An 18809-nucleotide genomic window follows, 5' to 3' on the forward strand; every position below is an offset into this window, starting at 1 on the left:
GTTCTTTTTGTTCCATAAAGATTATTTTTATATCCAAAATACCTCCGTTTGTTTGTCGCGTTATGTTCAGAAATCCACAGGAAAGAGCGGTCACGACAACGCAGACGAAAATTCCAAATAGTTTCCATAATGTCCACAGAAACATGTCAAAAGTTTTTTATAATCAATCCTCAGGTTGTTTTTAAAATATATAATTAATAATATATCAACCGCAAATGTCTTTCACAGTAGGAGAGGGGAAAACAATGGCTGTCCAAATTCTGTTGCGCAAGCAAAACTCATGTGACCACTTGATGCGATGTTATTGTCCTGGCTCATTTTTCAAAATAAAAGCCTGAAACTATGTCTGAAGACTGTTGACACCTTGAGGAAGCGATAGGAAAAGGAATCTGGTTCATATCCCTTTTAATCCAACAAAGGGAGGCTATGGAACATGGAGTTTTCCAAATAGAAGCCACTTCCTGTTTTGATTTTCCTCAGGGTTTCGCCTGCAATATCAGTTATGTTATACTCACAGACAATATTTTGACAGTTTTGGAAACTTTAGAGTGTTTTCTATCCAATACTACTAATAATATGCATATATTAGCAACTGAGACTGAGGAGCTGGCCGTTTACATCGGGTACCTTTTCATCCAAGCTACTCAATACTGCCCCTGCAGCCATAAAAAGTGAAACACTGTTTTTTATGCTTGTTCAATGAACCATAAACAATGAATGAACATGCACCTGGAACGGTTGTTAATTAACTTTGTTGTTCACTTTCACTGCTATGCGGATGACACACAGCTGTACATTTCAATGAAACATGGTGAAGCCCCAAAATTGCCCTCGCTAGAAGCATGTGTTTCAGACATAAGGAAGTGGATGGCTGCAAACTTTCTACTTTTAAACTTGGACAAAACAGAGATGCTTGTTCTAGGTCCCAAGAATCAAAGAGATCTTCTGTTGAATCTGACAATTAATCATAATGGTTGTACAGTCGTCTCAAATAAAACTGTGAAGGACCTCGGCGTTACTCTGGACCCTGATCTCTCTTTTGAAGAACATATCAAGACCATTTCAAGGACAGCTTTTTTCCCATCTACGTAACATTGCAAAAATCAGAAACTTTCTGTCCAAAAATGATGCAGAAAAATTCATCCATGCTTTTGTCACTTCTAGGTTAGACTACTGCAATGCTCTACTTTCCGGCTACCCGGATAAAGCACTAAATAAACTTCAGTTAGTGCTAAATACGGCTGCTAGAATCCTGACTAGAACCAAAAAATTTGATCATATTACTCCAGTGCTAGCCTCCCTACACTGGCTTCCTGTCAAGGCAAGGGCTGATTTCAAGGTTTTACTGCTAACCTACAAAGCATTACATGGGCTTGCTCCTACCTATCTCTCTGATTTGGTCCTGCTGTACATACCTACACGTACGCTACGGTCACAATACGCAGGCCTCCTAATTGTCCCTAGAATTTTTAAGCAAACAGCTGGAGGCAGGGCTTTCTCCTATAGAGCTCCAGTTTTATGGAATGGTCTGCCTACCCATGTAAGAGACGCAAACTCGGTCTCAACCTTTAAGTCTTTACTGAAGACTCATCTCTTCAGTGGGTCATATGATTGAGTGTAGTCTGGCCCAAGAGTGGGAAGGTGAACGGAAAGGCTCTGGAGCAACGAACCGCCCTTGCTGTCTCTGCCTGGCCGGTTCCCCTCTTTCCACTGGGATTCTCTGCCTCTAACCCTATTACAGGGGCTGAGTCACTGGCTTACTGGGGCTCTTTCATACCGTCCCTAGGAGGGGTGCGTCACTTGAGTGGGTTGAGTCACTGATGTGATCTTCCTGTCTGGGTTGGTGCCCCCCCCTTGGGTTGTGCCGTGGCGGAGATCTTTGTGGGCTATACTCGGCCTTGTCTCAGGATGGTAAGTTGGTGGTTGAAGATATCCCTCTAGTAGTGTGGGGGCTGTGCTTTGGCAAAGTGGGTGGGGTTATATCCTTCCTGTTTGGCCCTGTCCGGGGGTGTCCTCGGATGGGGCCACAGTGTCTCCTGACCCCTCCTGTCTCAGCCTCCAGTATTTATGCTGCAGTAGTTTATGTGTCGGGGGGCTAGGGTCAGTTTGTTATATCTGGAGTACTTCTCCTGTCCTATTCGGTGTCCTGTGTGAATTTAAGTGTGCTCTCTCTAATTCTCTCTTTCTCTCTCTCTCTCGGAGGACCTGAGCCCTAGGACCATGCCTCAGGACTACCTGACATGATGACTCCTTGCTGTCCCCAGTCCACCTGGCCGTGCTACTGCTCCAGTTTCAACTGTTCTGCCTTATTATTATTGGACCATGCTGGTAATTTATGAACATTTGAAGATCTTGGCCATGTTCTGTTATAATCTCCACCCGGCACAGCCAGAAGAGGACTGGCCACCCCACATAGCCTGGTTCCTCTCTAGGTTTCTTCCTAGGTTTTGGCCTTTCTAGGGAGTTTTTCCTAGCCACCGTGCTTCTACACCTGCATTGCTTGCTGTTTGGGGTTTTAGGCTGGGTTTCTGTACAGCACTTTGAGATATCAGCTGATGTACGAAGGGCTATATAAATACATTTGATTTTATTTGATAATTAAGACACTAACAGATTAAAGACAGCAGGCAATTAAGGTCACAGTTATGAAAACGTAGGACACTAAAGAGGCCTTTCTACTGACTCTGAAAAACACCAAAAGAAAGATGCCCAGGGTCCCTGCTCATCTGCCGTAGACATGCTGCAAGGAGGCATGAGGACTGCAGATGTGGCCGGGCAATACATTGCAATGTCTGTACTGTGAGGGAGACAGGACGGACAGCTGATCGTCCTCGCTGTGGCATACCACATGTAACAACACCTGCACAGGATCGGTACATCTGAACATCACACCTGCGGAACAGGTACAGGATGGCAACAACAACTGCCCGAGTTACACCAGGAACGCACAATCCCTCCATCAGTGCTCAGACTGTCCGCAATAGTCTGAGAGAGACTGGACTGAGGGCTTGTTGGCCTGTTGTAGTAAGGCAGGTCCTCACCAGACATCACCGGCAACAACGTCGACTATGGGCACAAACCCACCGTCGCTGGACCAGACAGGACTGGCAAAAAGTGCTCTTCACTGACGAGTCACGGTTTTGTCTCACCGGGGGTGATGGTCGGATTTGCGTTTATCGTTGAAGGAATGAGCGTTACATCGAGGCCTGTACTCTCAAACGGCATCGATTTGGAGGTGGAGGGTCCGTCATGGTCTGGGGCGGTGTGTCACAGCACGATCGGACGTTTCTTTTTTTGCTGAGTTTACCTTGCAATACCTTACACACGAGCCGCCACCCGTTTGGGTAAGAAATGTAATGTATTTACGTGTAGATGTCTTTCTTCATCGTTGTCTCTGTTTAAACCAATCGATCCTTCTATGGGGAATGGCTGAGTGTGTGTAAGGCTCTGGTTGTCCACCAGAGGTCACAATATCCTTATTCGTAGTTGTCTTGGTCCTGTAGTGGAGTGTTCATATATAACATATCTTCAGATGCACCAACGGTTGTATCAGAGGGGACTGTGTGCCTTCCTCCTGCGTGTCTTTAGTTAAGTTCTAGGACCACTTTTACATGCTCAGCTGCAGACTGGCAATGTTCAGGTCTAGTCTTTATCTTCTTCTGTTGAGTTTCAGAGTTTCCAACCATTTCAACATGTAGCCAGCTGCACGCTTTCTGGTCTCAGAGTTTCAAACATTTGAAATGTTTGGCACACACTTCACGTCTGCTGGTCTGCATGTTAATTCTTAGCGAGTCCTTTTAAGCACTCTGGTCGAAAAGGGTGGTTCCATTACACTGACACACTTTTCTGACCTCATTTGGGGTGTGGCTTAGTAAATGTGCAAAGGACATGAAAAACCATTATCTCATTAGAAAACCAAAGTCACATTCCTATCTTAACAAAAAAAAAATTATTCACATTGTATTAACATCAAATTGGATGGAAACTTGAAAGCCGAAGGGGGTTTCCTTCCTAAGTTACAGTATTTGGTTCATGCAGTTTTTAATTTATAACATCACAAAATGAAAAAAAATATGACATAACTATTCTTTAGATCCCCACTGACCCTTCTTATCTTAGAAATATTATTCCATGTTCACTTTTTGGGTGTTATAGTTTTCGCGGCAAACATCTTCTGGGGGACAAAGGCATTCCTTTGGTGTATACTGAAGAGCAGGAGGGAGGTGTCAAAACTGGCCCATCTCCATTCTCCCCCCTCTCCTCTTCTGTGGGTGAGAGGAGTTTGGTCATGCCAGGATCCTCAGCGAGTAGAGTCATGACAGCTGTTTTTGTGAAATGGGAACGTTTAGGAGCAACAATGGCTCAGCCATAAGGCGGTAGGCCACACAAGCTCACAAAATGGCTGTCCTCGATTGCAAATCATCCCTTGATGACTACATGGATATCTCATTATAGGTGTCTGTTTATCTGTGATATGATTCCTATAAAATATTAAGCCTTCTGGCTGTTGATTGCAAGAATGAATGTAACGTTTCAGCCTAAACCTTGTGATAATGGTTTATAAATGATGACTTTGTGGTGCTCAGCTTGGTAACTAAATATTCTCCTCTTCTAGCATATGTGACTTTGCTACTTACACGCAGACATTATCATATTATTCATTACTATCAGACAGGCAACTGTATGACATGCTTTCTCAAATTTTATAGTGAAAACCTTTGGATAATAAAATGTAACTTTGTCACCTTGCAATTGATAACTTTTCACTTTCATTGATTCCCTTTTTTATATACTGAAGTGTATTCTGAATATACATTTTGTCAATCTTAGGCTATTCATTGGAGAGGTTGTCACTGATTTACATTTGAAATGTTAATTTTAATTGTTTGTCCTTATGTTTGAGTTTTAGAAATAGCCAGAGGAAACCATTGCCAGCTGATAATGCAGTCCCTGTCCACGAAAACAGGTTTATAGACATTTTTGCAAATGTATTAAACATAACGAACTGAAATACCTTATTTACATAAGTATTCAGACCCTTTGCTATGAGACTCGAAATTGAGCCCAGGTGCACCCTGTTTCCATTCATCATCCTTGAGATGTTTCTACAACTTGATTGGAGTCCTCCTGTGGTAAATTCAATTCATTGGACATGATTTGGAAAGGCAGGACAATGACAACAGATGAGCAGGTCATTGCTGCAGAAGGCCTGCAGGATGAGGACTATAAAGGCATGGCCTTCATAGAGGGAGATGCCCTTACTGCTGAGCTACACAGAGAAGATGAGGATAAAGAGAATGAGATCAAGGAGCCAGAGGAAGTTGAGGAGCCACCATCTGGGGACTCTCAGCCAAGCTCTTCAATTGGAAGGTAACTATAAAGTATGTGTTATTGTTATGTATTATCAGGCCTTTTATATATATATACACACACACACAGTGCATTGGGAAAGTATTCAAACCCCTTTACCTTTTACACATTTTGTTAAGTGACAGCCTTATTCTAATTTTTTTTTTTTTTTTTCCCTCACCAATCGACACAAAATACCCCATGACAAAATGAAAACAGATTTTTGGACATTTTTGCAAATGTACTAAACAGAAATACCTCATTTACATAAGTATTCAGACTCTAAATGTCCATTGATCATCCTTGAGATGTTTCTATAACTTCATTGGAGTCCATCTGTGGTAAATTCAATTGATTGGACATGATTTGGAATGGCACACACCTTGCTATATAAGTTCCCACAGTTGACAGTACATGCCAGAGCAAAAACCAAGCCATGAGGTCGAATGAATTGTCCCTAGAACTCCGAGACAGGATAGTGTCGAGGCACAGATCTGGGGTAGGGTACCTAAACCTTTCTGCAGCATTGAAGGTCCCCAAGAACACAGTGGACTCCATCATTCTTAAATGGAAGAAGGGCCTTGGTCAGGGAGGTGACCAATAACCCGATGGTCACTGACAGAGCTCCAGAGTTCCTCTGTGGAGATGGGAGAACCTCCTAAAAGGACAACCATCTCTGCAGCACACCACCAATCAGGCCTTTTTGGCCAGATGGAAGCCACTCCTCAGTAAAAGGCACATGACAGCCTGCTTGGAATTTGCCAAAAGGCACCTAAAAGACTCTCGGACCATGAGAAACAAGATTCTCTGGTCTGATGAAACCAAGACTGACCTCTTTGGCCTGAATGTCAAGCGTCACATCTGGAGGAAACGTGCTTTTGAGGAGATGGGGAAACTCAATTAGAATCGTATTAATGCCCATTATGTACGTTGCCCATTCTACGTCAATGGGCATGCATTCTGGGCGATTCTGTGACAAGGAGAGCTTTCCTCCAAGGAGTGAATGGTAGTCAATTGGGCACTAGTTAAAAAAAAAAAAATCAACATTAGCATGAGTGTTGTCAACAAGTACATTACAAATATTTTCCGAGATGTGAGACAGTTAAATTGCTATATTTAATATTGTGTAGCTTTGGAATTACATTAAATTAGTACTTACGAGAAAAATAGGGATTGATTGACGATTATTTTAGCAACCGCGTGATATAACAAGACAACGTGAACGTGATTGCTCGACAGTCTGCTGGGTGGGGCGATACACATGCCTCCTTTCATTGCCAAGTGTGATTCCTATCTCCCCCTTTCTCTAATATCTCTGGCAGAGCAGCCCAGGCAGAGCCATTGCTAAATGTTCCTATCGATACTCAGACTCACAGCCACCATGAGTAGAGTCAGAGGGAGCTGCCTGCACACAGGGAGCGATCGAATGACAGACAGAGAGGAGCAGCTAATGGGTTTACTAACAAAGGAAGCTATTTCTAATTTCCGGTTTCGGCCAGGCGGGTTGAAGCAATCAGCTAGGGTAGGGTGTAACGGTTTTGACTTGCTTGTAGGGGTGCCAGGTAGATTGTGCCTACCAGAAAAAAAGATTGATTTCTCCTTGTAGTTTGGGAGGGAAATATATTTTTTATATATATAAAAAACTCAAACCTTTAACTAGGCAAGTCAGTAAACTACCCCAGCCAAACCCTTACCCGGACGACGCTGGGCCAAGAGTGATCGAAATAACGTGTTTCACCAAGGTTGGTTTGTTAGCGTTCATTGCCATGGTTATCAAATGTACCGCAGAAATGGAACATAAATCACAGGAAATAGATATTGTGGTGGCAGCTGGTTTTAATGGGTGTAGGGGTAGCTGGTAGGATATTTTTTCTTCCCTTTTCCCCGTACTTTTTTGTCACAAAATGTAATGAATTCACCCTTCAGAGCAGGAGCCGGAAAAAGGGCTTGATAGGAGAAATTACCTGCCTTACACTCCATTACAGTAGGTGGCGGTGTATGCACCTTGATGTTGGTTGCGATTCGGCAACACAAATTTGAAGAAGAAGAAAACGGATAATGTTTTTTTGTTTGTCAACGCTGCGCTAGGGAAGTAGGATTCGAAACCGTTGTTGGTAAAATCAAGGTAAGGTCGCTATAATATTATATCTAGCTTCATATAAAAGTAACTATTTGACTGCAATTAAATGTCGAAGTAGAAATTCAAGAATCACTGAGCGTTAGCAGGCTAGCTTGTAGCTAGCTACAAAGGTTGGAGACGTCAAGGCGGCCTAGTACTAGGCTAGTTGGTGGAAATCCAGTTTTAATTGGATTGCCAGTTTCCACTAATTTACCGTATTTGCTTAATTAGCAATACAGCTCGTTTCCAATGAATCGTTTCCAATGAATGCCAGCAAGGAATGACAATAAGAGCGCTAGCTAAGTAACGTTAGCACTGAACGAGTTATTCAGCGTTAGCTCTCTAGCTATCTTTTTGTCATTCCTAGCTGGCAATCTCTGCTTGTTTTGAATTACATTAGAAAATCCATGCAAAAAGCCGATATCACAGACCCAGGGTCAAAGTACATGTATATCATATAGGGAACACCAGCTAACGTTTGTTGGTTATCGTCATTCCCCATTCCCCCTCTTTATTTTTCACAGTTCGCGCAAGTAGTTCGGTAGCTACCATTTACCTTAGCTGGGCCATCCTACAATGCGGTGCTTTTTCTGTCCCAATAAAATCTCTCTGGCTATCTACTCCGATTTCAGAGCACTATCATCTGTGTGTACCAGAGCGCATAATAACTGATTAATTAACGAACGCTCAACACCCGTTGAATATGACCGGTGTCAGTAAACGTTGGCAAAAAAACGTCATTAAATTGTTGCAGCAGCACAGTTACCAACATCAACGCCCTAGATAACATGAAAACAACCTAGCCAGCTCTGCTAATGTTCGGAGTGAGGTGTTCTCTCATTTGTGTCTGGAAGTATCTCGAAAACTAGCCAGTTAGCTTGAGTGCGGTTGAGGTCAGGCCTCTCGGATCAACAATATTGCTTCATGTGTGGGCTCTGAAAACTAATCCACAGAGATTACATTTCTGTTAACCTAGCAGATTACTGTCTTCTGAATACAGGTGGTAGACCTAATGGTCTCATTGCCCCATGTTCTACTGCCAAAAGGCTTAAGTGATACCCTAATGTGTTTAGTGCAAAGTCTTAGTGTGCTAGGCTACGTTTTAAAACTTAAAACTCTGACGCCCTCTGGTGGCATTTTCTAAACGAGGCATAAATATTGGTTACTACTTTCAAAGTCCATTTCGGTTTTTATAACTATAACTCCTACAAACACATGCTTAGTACTGTTAGGAAGGCAAGGACTGTGTTGGAGAAGGACAACTCGTTTGGGTGGGGTGGGCTTAAAATGCGGCCGGGAATTGTGCTGATGTTTAGCTAGGCTAGGGCAAGAAGCACCCATTTCCCACCGTCCTCTTTCCCGGCTGACGTTTTAAGATGGGGTTTGACTAGATGCTGTACAGTTGGTAGGTTAGGGTAAGCTAAAATGCAACTTCAAGTCAATTTGAGATAAACGTTATCCCATCTAGGCATGACCAAGCTGGAGCATTGCTACATTGCCGGAAGCAACTCGTCCTTCTAGTTATTATTCTACCTGTAAATTATGTAGCCTTCTAGATTAGCTTGTCAGAACATAATTGACCATTTGTGTATGCATTGTTATGACGTCATGCTTACATTTTTCTCCAAAATATAGGCTATTTGATTAGTCTAGTTAGTTAAGATAGGCTATTTGTTATTTGAGAAGTTATCCCGTTTCAGTTCAGTCCCCACACTCACAAAAACATTCCCCAAGGTGCACTATCATGACAATGCCCAGGTAGCCTGTGAGTATGTTCACAATGGACATTTTTAAGTGGTATTCTATTGCAACTCTTCAGAATGACTGTGTGTATAATGACTAGTGAGCATGCACAATGTCAACAATGACCTGACAAAGTTGCCCGCGGTTCACTCACACTGAAACGTTACACCATCATGCTTACCACATTAGTTTGCCTATTCAAGTATTTATTTTCTGCAGGGATTGTCTGCCCCCAGACCTCTTTCTCTCACAACTGAACTCTTCCCCAGTTAGGTGTGAAGTCATGACAACGTTGGATGACAAGATCCTGGGGGAGAAGCTGCAGTACTACTACAGCAGCAGTGAGGATGAGGAAAGTGACAAGGAGGATGACGAGGGGGAGCACAAGACCATCCGCAACCCAGATGTACTGGAGCCTGAGCTAGAATACAGCGCTGACGGTAGTGCCATCAACACAGGTAACACACGCCTGGGGTTTACATTGTTGCGGTGCATACATTTATGAAAACTTCTCTATTTTGCATGACCGAGCTTGAGAAACATCTCTGTTCGACACAATATGTTTTCAATTTGAACATTTTGTTGAAGATGCCCCAGTCGTCTAGCAACCATGACTATGAAGAAGTGTTGTTGTAGGCAGCTGCATTGACACAGTGGTACCAAAGTGATGATGATGGTACGTGTGCAGGGCCCAAGGGGGTGATTAATGACTGGAGGAAGTACAAACAGCTGAAGGTGGAGCAGAAGCAGGAGCAGAAGGAGGAGATGGAGAGACTCATCAAGAAGCTGTCCATGACCTGCCGCTCCGACCTGGACGACGAAGCCGACGCCATTAAACAGAAAGAGATGCAGGACAAGATCCAACACAAGGTGAGTGAAGGGGAGAGGGGATACTGAACGCTTTGCAGCATAATAGTTCCGTATACCGATATGTCATACATTTGAGTTGAGGACGCCAACACACAAATAAAAGATCTAAAATGGAATTGAGTTTTTCAGAAAAGTTGTTATTTAGTGTGTCCTCCCCATCCCTCAGATGACCATGCAGGAGTACAACATGCTCCAGGAAGACGAGGATGACGAGGACTTCCTCCAGCAGTACAGGAAGCAGCGCATCGAGGAGATGCGCCGGAAGGTGTTGCGCGGTAAGCGCTTCGAGCAGGTCTACGAGCTCAACAGTGGCGAGGAGTTCCTGGAGGCTGTGGACAAGGAGGACAAGGCCTGCCTGGTTATGATCCACATCTACGAGGGCGAGGTGCCTGCCTGCGAGGCAATGATGGGCAGCCTGCTGTGCCTGGCACAGGAATACCCCCTGGTCAAGTTCTGTAGCGTGCGTGGGTCGGTTATCGGCACCAGTGCCCAGTTCAGGGGCAGCGCGTTGCCAGCCCTGCTGGTGTACAAAGGAGGAGACCTGATTGGGAACTTTGTGCGCATCACAGACCAGCTAGGAGAGGACTTCTATGCAGTGGATGTGGAGGCGCTGCTGCAAGAGTATGGGCTGCTGCCGGACAAACCTGTCCTTGTCGCTAAGACCATCCGCAACTGCGCCATCACACAGAGCGATGACTCTGACCTTGACATAGACTAGAGAACAGACCTGCACATATATAGAAACATAGACTAGAACCTCTGTGTATACACACACACACACACACAGTCGACAGACTAGAACCCCTATGTACACACACAGTCGACAGACTAGAACCCCTATGTACACACACAGTCGACAGACTAGAACCCCTATGTACACACACAGTCGACAGACTAGAACCCCTATGTACACACAGTCGACAGACTAGAACCCCTATGTACACACACAGTCGACAGACTAGAACCCCTATGTACACACACAGTCGACAGACTAGAACCCCTATGTACACACACAGTCGACAGACTAGAACCCCTATGTACACACACACACACGGTTGACAGACTAGAACCCATACGTGCACGCGCACTCACACACAGTCGACAGACTAGTACCCCTACGTACGCACACACACACACAGGCGACAGACTAGACCCCCTATGTACACACACAGTCGACAGACTAGAACCCCTACGTGTACACGCACACACGGTCGACAGACTAGAACCCATACGTGCGCGCCCACACAAACACACACAGTCGACAGACTAGAACCCCTATGTACACACACACACGGTTGACAGACTAGAACCCCTATGTACACACACAGTCAACAGACTACAACCCTACGTGTACACACACACACGGTCAACAGACTAGAACACCTACGTGTACACACACACGGTCGACAGACTAGAACCCATACGTGCACGCGCACTCACACAGTCGACAGACTAGTACCCCTACGTACGCACACACACACACACACACACACACACACACACACACACACAGACTAGAACCCCTACATACACACACACACGGCGACAGACTAGAACCCCTACATACACACACACACGGTCGACAGACTAGAACCCCTACGTACACACACACACGGTCGACAGACTAGAACCCCTACGTACACACACACACGGTCGACAGACTAGAACCCCTACGTACACACACACACGGTCGACAGACTAGAACCCCTACGTACACACACACACACGGTCGACAGACTAGAACCCCTACGTACACACACACACACACGGTCGACAGACTAGAACCCCTACGTACACACACACACACGGTCGACAGACTAGAACCCCTACGTACACACACACACACACACACACGGTCGACAGACTAGAACCCCTACGTACACACACACACACACACACGGTCGACAGACTAGAACCCCTACGTACACACACACACACACGGTCGACAGACTAGAACCCCTACGTACACACACACACACGGTCGACAGACTAGAACCCCTACGTACATACACACACACACGGTCGACAGATAAGAACCCCTACATACACACACACACGGTCGACAGATAAGAACCCCTACATACACACACACGGTCGACAGATAAGAACCCCTACATACACACACACGGTTGACAGACTAGAACCCCTACGTGCGCACACACGCACGGTTGACAGACCAGAACCCCTACCTGCGCACACACTTTTAAAGGAGCGATTTGACCTACAACTAAGACCGATTGAATACGCTCAAATTCAATAGCGTGGTTTCCACTACCACGTTATCTCTGGGCTAGTCAGTGCTTGATACCGCCAGAGTTGTTTGAAATTGAGAAACTCAACATGCGATTACTTTACGCAAATACCTTGTTGACAAATTTGCGACTCCCTTTGACGATGGTGTGAAATTTTGTCATGGGCGTTACAGGAAGTAATTTCATGTTGTGGAGTCGCTCAGTTTTAAACGGCGATAGAGTTGTACTGGACACCATATTGGCAATATTAGCAAAATGCTCATTCAAAAAACAGTACCCTAATGCAGGGGTATTTATCTGAGCCTGGAGGTCCAGCGTAGTGCTGCTCTATCGGTTGACTAGGTGGGATGCAGCGATTGTCAGAAGGGACTTTTACTTGTAGGTTAGCAGAACTTACGCAGCAGGTTATAAAAATGGACGTAGCAGGTTAGGAGAATTAGGTTAAGGTTAGCTAAAATGCAAAAATTCCCCCAACGCCACTCGAACATGCAACTTTTGATCTCACTTTGACATTAGCTGCATCTGTTCTAGCCATGGGGAAACGCTTATCACGGCACTTTGATACCGAAGTGACTTTTTCGTAGCAGGTTAGGAGACTGAGGTTAAGGTTAGCGAAAATGCTTTCCTAACCTGCTACAAAAATCACTTTGTATCAAAGTGTTGTGAAAAGACTGTCTCTGTAGCCATGACCTGTTCTACCTGGGAAATGAATTGCACCCACATGGTGTCCCATGTCTAAATCAATGCCCGATTAGAGGGAAATAATGAAAAACAGTAGTGGAACTGGCTTCAAGGTCCAGATTTGAATTTGCCTGCAGCTAGTGAAGTGGGTTGTTATGATCGACAGGACCCAAAGACCTATACATTCCCTATTAATTATGATATTTATTCACCTAAGTTATATGCTTCATTACACATCATGTTAGTTTAACTAGTTACATGAATAGACCAAGACTGAGACCTATTATTTGTTTTACAATGATATGCAGACATTATTATTTTTTTATGTTTAAGCTTTAACTTATTTGTTTTTAATTGTGACAATGCATTGTTGTTTTTCTGGTCCAATGTCTCTTATTTGTGTATGTTTATCAAACTAGCTCACCCTGTAGAAAATGTTCTGTCCAAAGGGACATTTTGTTAGTTTTATACCTGTTAATATTATGGATAAAATAAACTAGCTTGATTTGACTTACATGGTGTATTTTTGTTTAAGGGGTAGTAGTATGCATTCACAAAGCATGCAGCTTCTTCTTCTGGGGTATAAAGATGGCAATGATGCATGCTTTTTTTTCTTTTTCTTTTCTCAGAAGTTGCTCACCATTTACAATTGCTCCTGATTTACTGACAGTGAACATTTGAACAACCTGGTGCAAAGGCTACCAGTCCAAAAATTATAGCTGTTTGGTTTGTAAGTTTTATTCAGACACTTTTTTTCAGTAACATTTTTGTAAATCACTGCAGGCTACATTTTTCCCAAAGTGTGCACATTCACTGAATTTGTCATGAACTCAGCAATGGTGGAAACTCTCCAGACAATGATTACACCAATCCATTGCTTTTAAAGACATGATCTGAAGTGTGCACACTTTGGGAGAATTGGGAAGCAGACCATATTGTGTCCAACACAACAGTGATTGCACATAATAGAAAGCTCAACGCTATGCTAAGCTAACAATATCACATCGTTGGTCTGTTTAAGACTGCCTCTTGATTTTTCAGCTTTCATGCATAAAACTTAACATTGCCCCTCTGGTGATTGTGATTTCCAAATACACTAAAAGTGCATATACATTTCACTACATATAGTTCATAGCAGACCAAACAATATATCACATTGACTAATTATAATAAGATTGAAGGTCTTATTTCAAGACAAGCATTTTAAATGATCAGTCAGCAACCCAAATACTGCCGTTTCAAGAGCACCATATTATTATTCTGAAAGAGCTTTCTCTAATCACCAATATGTTCCTTTGCAGATTGCAAAAAGCCCTGTAGAGATTGTCCAACCAATGATGGCAGCCAATTTCAACCAGTCAATGTAGCCTAAAATGCTCCCAGCAGGAGGACAGTGATACAGGGGAGCGTTATCAAAAAGGGGGGAGGGTGCACATGGAGAGGACTGGCTGAACCATGGGCGTCATGTCCACACAGAGCATGCTCCAACAGGAGATGGGTCTCTGCACTGATGCCTGCAAGAGAGAGAACAACCTTGATCATTTGTAAAGTGACTATGGGCTCAAATCAATCAAACCTGCGTTGTGGTATTTACACAGCTCTTTTCCTCATGGTCAAATAAAAGCACAGACTGATCTTGGGTAATGTAAAAACCTACAACTACTACCAGGTAGACCTCACTCACAGTAGTTACAGTGCTCAAAAGTAACTTATTATGAATATCATGTCTTGTCATTTTGGAGTCACAAATGTAAGAGAAAGAAAATACATTTGCAAATACCCTCAACTGAAAGGTGACATTTGGTACTGTCGCCTCGTATTCATCATTCAATCTCAAATCCAAAATCATGTGAGTATAGAGCCAAAACAATTTTAATTTTTTACATACAGTTCCAGGCAAAAGTGTGGACACACCTACTCATTCAAGGGTTTTTCTTTATTTTTACTATTTTCTACATTGTAATAATAATAATAGTCAAGACGTCCAAGCTATGAAATAAGACATATGGAATCATGTAGTAACCAAAAAGGTGTTAAACAAATCAAAATATATTTGAGATTCTTCATAGTAGCCACCCTTTGCCTTGTCAGCTTTGCTCACTCTTGGCATTCTCTCAACCAGCTTCACCTGGAATGCTTTTCCAACAGTCTTGAAGGAGTTCCCACATATGCTGAGCACTTTTTGACTGCTTTTCATTCACTCTGTTCAACTCATTCCAAACCATCTCAATTCGGTTGAGGTTGGGTGATTGTGGAGACCAGGTCATCTGATGCAGCAGATAGCCCTTACACAGCCTGGAAGTGTGTTGGGCCCATGTCCCGTTGAAAAACAAATGATAGTCCCACTAAACGCAAACCAGATGGGATGGTGTATTACTGCAGAATGCTGTGGTAGCCATGCTGGTTGTGTGCCTTGAATTCTAAATAAATCACAGTGTCACCATCGCATTTCCTCCATGCTTCACGGTGGGAATCACACATGTGGAGATCATCCGTTCACCTTCTCTGCGTCTCACAAAGACAGTGGTTGGAACCAAAAATCTCATATTTGGACTCATCAGACCAAAGGACAGATTTCCACTGCTCTAATGTCCATTGCTTGGGTTTCTTGGCCCAATCAAGTCTCTTCTTATTATTGGTGTCCTTTAGTAGTGGTTTCTTTGCAGTAATTTGACCATGAAGGCCTAATTCACACAGTCTCCTCTGAACAGTTGTAGTTGAGATGTTACTGTTACTTGAACTCTGTGAAGCATTTATTTGGGTCATTTCTCTTTGCTTATTTGATCTGTTCTTGCCATAATATGGACTTGGTCTTTTCTTCTGTATTCCACTCCTCCACTCCTTGTCACAACACATTAAGGAAAGAAATTCCACAAATTAACTTTTAACAAGGCACACCTGTTAATTGAAATGCATTCCAGGTGACTACCTCGTGAAGCTGGTTGAGAGAATGCCAAGTGTGTGCAAAACTGTCATCAAGGCAAAGGGTGGCTACTTTGAAGAATCTCACATATAAAATATTTTGATTTAACACTTTTTTGGTTACTACATGATTCCATATGTGTTATTTCATAGTTTTCATGTCTTCTCTATTCTACAATGTAGAAAATAGTAAAGGTAAAGAAAATCCCTGGAATGAGTAGGTGTCCAAACCTTTGCTTGGTACTGTATATCTCTGCATATTTAGGACTGCGTTACATTAAACAAACCACTGAAATCATGGGCTTATATGTATTTTTATGGCTATCTTGTCACAAGACAATTATATTTTACAATACTGTTGGTGTTAGGTAGAAGAGTTGATGTACAAAAAACATTTGCCTGTGGTATTGGCCCAATGGTGGTAACACCACCACTGTGACCCAGATGCTTCATTTAGGCATATGATTAATGTGGACTAACGGTCTATGCCATCTCTTTCCCCTGTTCTTTGAATGCAGTGCCCTTGCTCTAGATCTGTTCATGTATTCACATTAGATATATGATATGGCTGGATATCAACTGTGCAATTGTTAGATTTGCAGAGGAGAGGGGGAAGGAGAAATCAGATTGGTTACTGACCATGTTCTGACCATTCATCCCAGAGATGCTGAATATCCACGTCATGCTCATGGTTAGGGTCTGTATCCAAAACACACAATAATTATGCTTATTATACCAAGTTAAAATACACTCTGGAAACAGATGTAACGTCAATCAATAACTCTATTAACTGTGCAGTATATAGTGTTAAATTCCCTAATCTCCAAAATCCTACTTTGATCATCTACATGAAATTCAATTTCCCATATTTAATCATGTTCTAATGTATGACCAGCACAAATACTTCAGAAACTCTATTTCAGTGTCGGAGAGGGTACAAATACATTCTGTAACTGTCAAGAGGAGAATAGAAAAGGAGATGGAACACCTGAACCAAAAATAGGTACAGAGTAAGAGGAAAATAGGCATGGAACACAAAATATGAGAAAACTGAGGCAACCGGAAAGAGGAGGTAGAGCTAGAAACGGCATTGTGTAAAGGAGAGAGCTGACCGTTGGAATGGTGCCACAGCAGCTGTTTGAGCTCTCTGAGGGCCTGAGTGAGGTTCTCCAGCTGGTCGTGGAGATGGATGTTCTCCTCGATGAGAGCATGGATGGTGTCCTGCAGCTCAAAGCCCCGGCCCTGCAGGATCAGTAGTGCCAGGGGCAGAAACAGCACTAGCCTGGGTCCCCTCATCCTCATACAGACCACAGAGTTGTTTCCCCAATACACACAAACCATTGGAGCTTCATCCTCAGCAAAAATGTAACATTCTGAAACATCCAAATCCCATAGAAGCTATGTATTTCACTTCACCACTGAAACATCCTTTAACTTTGGATACTTTTATCTTATAGCGGGGGAGGTGACAAAACTTTTTTTTCACAAAGCCGGAGGTGGAAACTCAGCTGAACTACTTTCAAATAAATCAATCCAATGTTTCCACGCTGTTGATTAGAGCTAGTGACAGCAGTGCCTGAGTTTCCAACAACTGGGCTCTGCTGCTCTCCATTAGGAAAGGAAACGCCAAACTGCAAACAATGTTACATTTTAACCTCCTTCACATGCTACCAATCAAGTCAGAGGTCCTGTTCATGAAAAGCAAGATTTACATCATAGGAGTGTCAAAACATATTTATTTGCATGGGACTATAGGTAATCAATAGCAATACACATGGGGATGGCCACAATTTGATTTTTAATTAGGTGCAACCCATTTGGTTACATGCTCTGGTGAACAGCAGCCGTTCGAGTCAAGGGACAGGACCTGCCTGGGCTGTGGGTTTGAACCAGATGGAATGAATCAGAAACACAAGCTTCTCCAGAACAGGGGATGTTGCACAGCTCCATTTAAATTAGGTCAGCCCAAACAAACCAATTACACCCACCAGATGCCAGTCTAATCAGCACCATTAGGATAAAATAAAAGTGTTTCTAGGAACCCCATCAAACACATGCTGTACAGTGTTGTTATAGCCCCATGGGTTAAAGCAAAGAATCCCATGACTGAAATGTCACCCTTTACATTCATACCCGTATACGGATTGAAAATGGCAGATTTGGGCACTGATAAACACCTTAATTGCAGCACAGTGGCTGTACAGTAATATGCTTTACATGACGTGTATCCAGAGGCACATTCCTGTAAAGCTTAGAGCGGATCTCATGTTAAATGCTGTTGAAGTAATATGGCTACAGGTTCACCTGCCTCACCTGAAGCCTATTCTTGTGGGAAGCTGCTATAGACCACCAAGTGCTAACAGTCAGTATCTGGATAATATGTATGAAATTCTTGATAATGTATGTGATATCAACAGAGAGGTATATTTTCTGGGTGACCTTAATATTGACTGGCTTTCATCAAGCTGCACAATCAAGAGAAAGCTTCAAACTGTAACCAGTGCCTGGAACCTGGTTCAGGTTATCAGTCAATCTACCAGGGTAGTTACAAACAGCACAGGAATGAAATCATCAACATGTATTGATCACATATTTAGTAATGCTGCAGAAATCTGCTTTAAAGCAGTATCCAAATCTATCAGATGTAGTGATCACAATATAGTAGCCATATCTAGGAAAACCAAAGTACCAAAGTTTGGTTTTCCTTTGTTGAGGTTGCAAAGAATATTTGCTGGTCTGTGGTGTGTAATGAGGAGCAACCAAACACTGCACTTGACACATTTATGAAAATGCTTATTCCAGTTACTAATAAGCATCAACCCATTAAGTAAATTACTGTAAAAACTGTTAAATCCCCGTGGATTGATGATGAA

At 43.0% G+C, this 18809-nt stretch overlaps 1 protein-coding gene across 3 annotated transcripts; it reads left to right on the forward strand.

Moving 5' to 3' along the window:
- Positions 1–7365: 7365 nt before the first annotated feature.
- Positions 7366–13524, forward strand: pdcl (phosducin-like). 3 transcript variants are annotated; one of them, XM_029657655.2, is made up of 4 exons: positions 7366–7474; positions 9481–9669; positions 9900–10081; positions 10248–13524. In XM_029657655.2, exons 2-4 carry the CDS (start codon positions 9495–9497, stop codon positions 10797–10799), a joined length of 909 nt encoding a protein of 302 aa, XP_029513515.1. In that variant the 5' UTR covers positions 7366–7474; positions 9481–9494; the 3' UTR covers positions 10800–13524. The 3 variants fall into 3 exon arrangements, with proteins under 3 accessions (XP_029513515.1, XP_029513522.1, XP_064873667.1); XM_029657662.2 differs by having other exon boundaries at positions 7370–7474; positions 9485–9669; XM_065017595.1 differs by having other exon boundaries at positions 7373–7474; positions 9448–9669.
- Positions 13525–18809: the final 5285 nt, after the last annotated feature.

This window comes from Oncorhynchus nerka, linkage group LG4 (genome assembly GCF_034236695.1).
Source record: "Oncorhynchus nerka isolate Pitt River linkage group LG4, Oner_Uvic_2.0, whole genome shotgun sequence".
NCBI lineage: Eukaryota > Metazoa > Chordata > Actinopteri > Salmoniformes > Salmonidae > Oncorhynchus > Oncorhynchus nerka.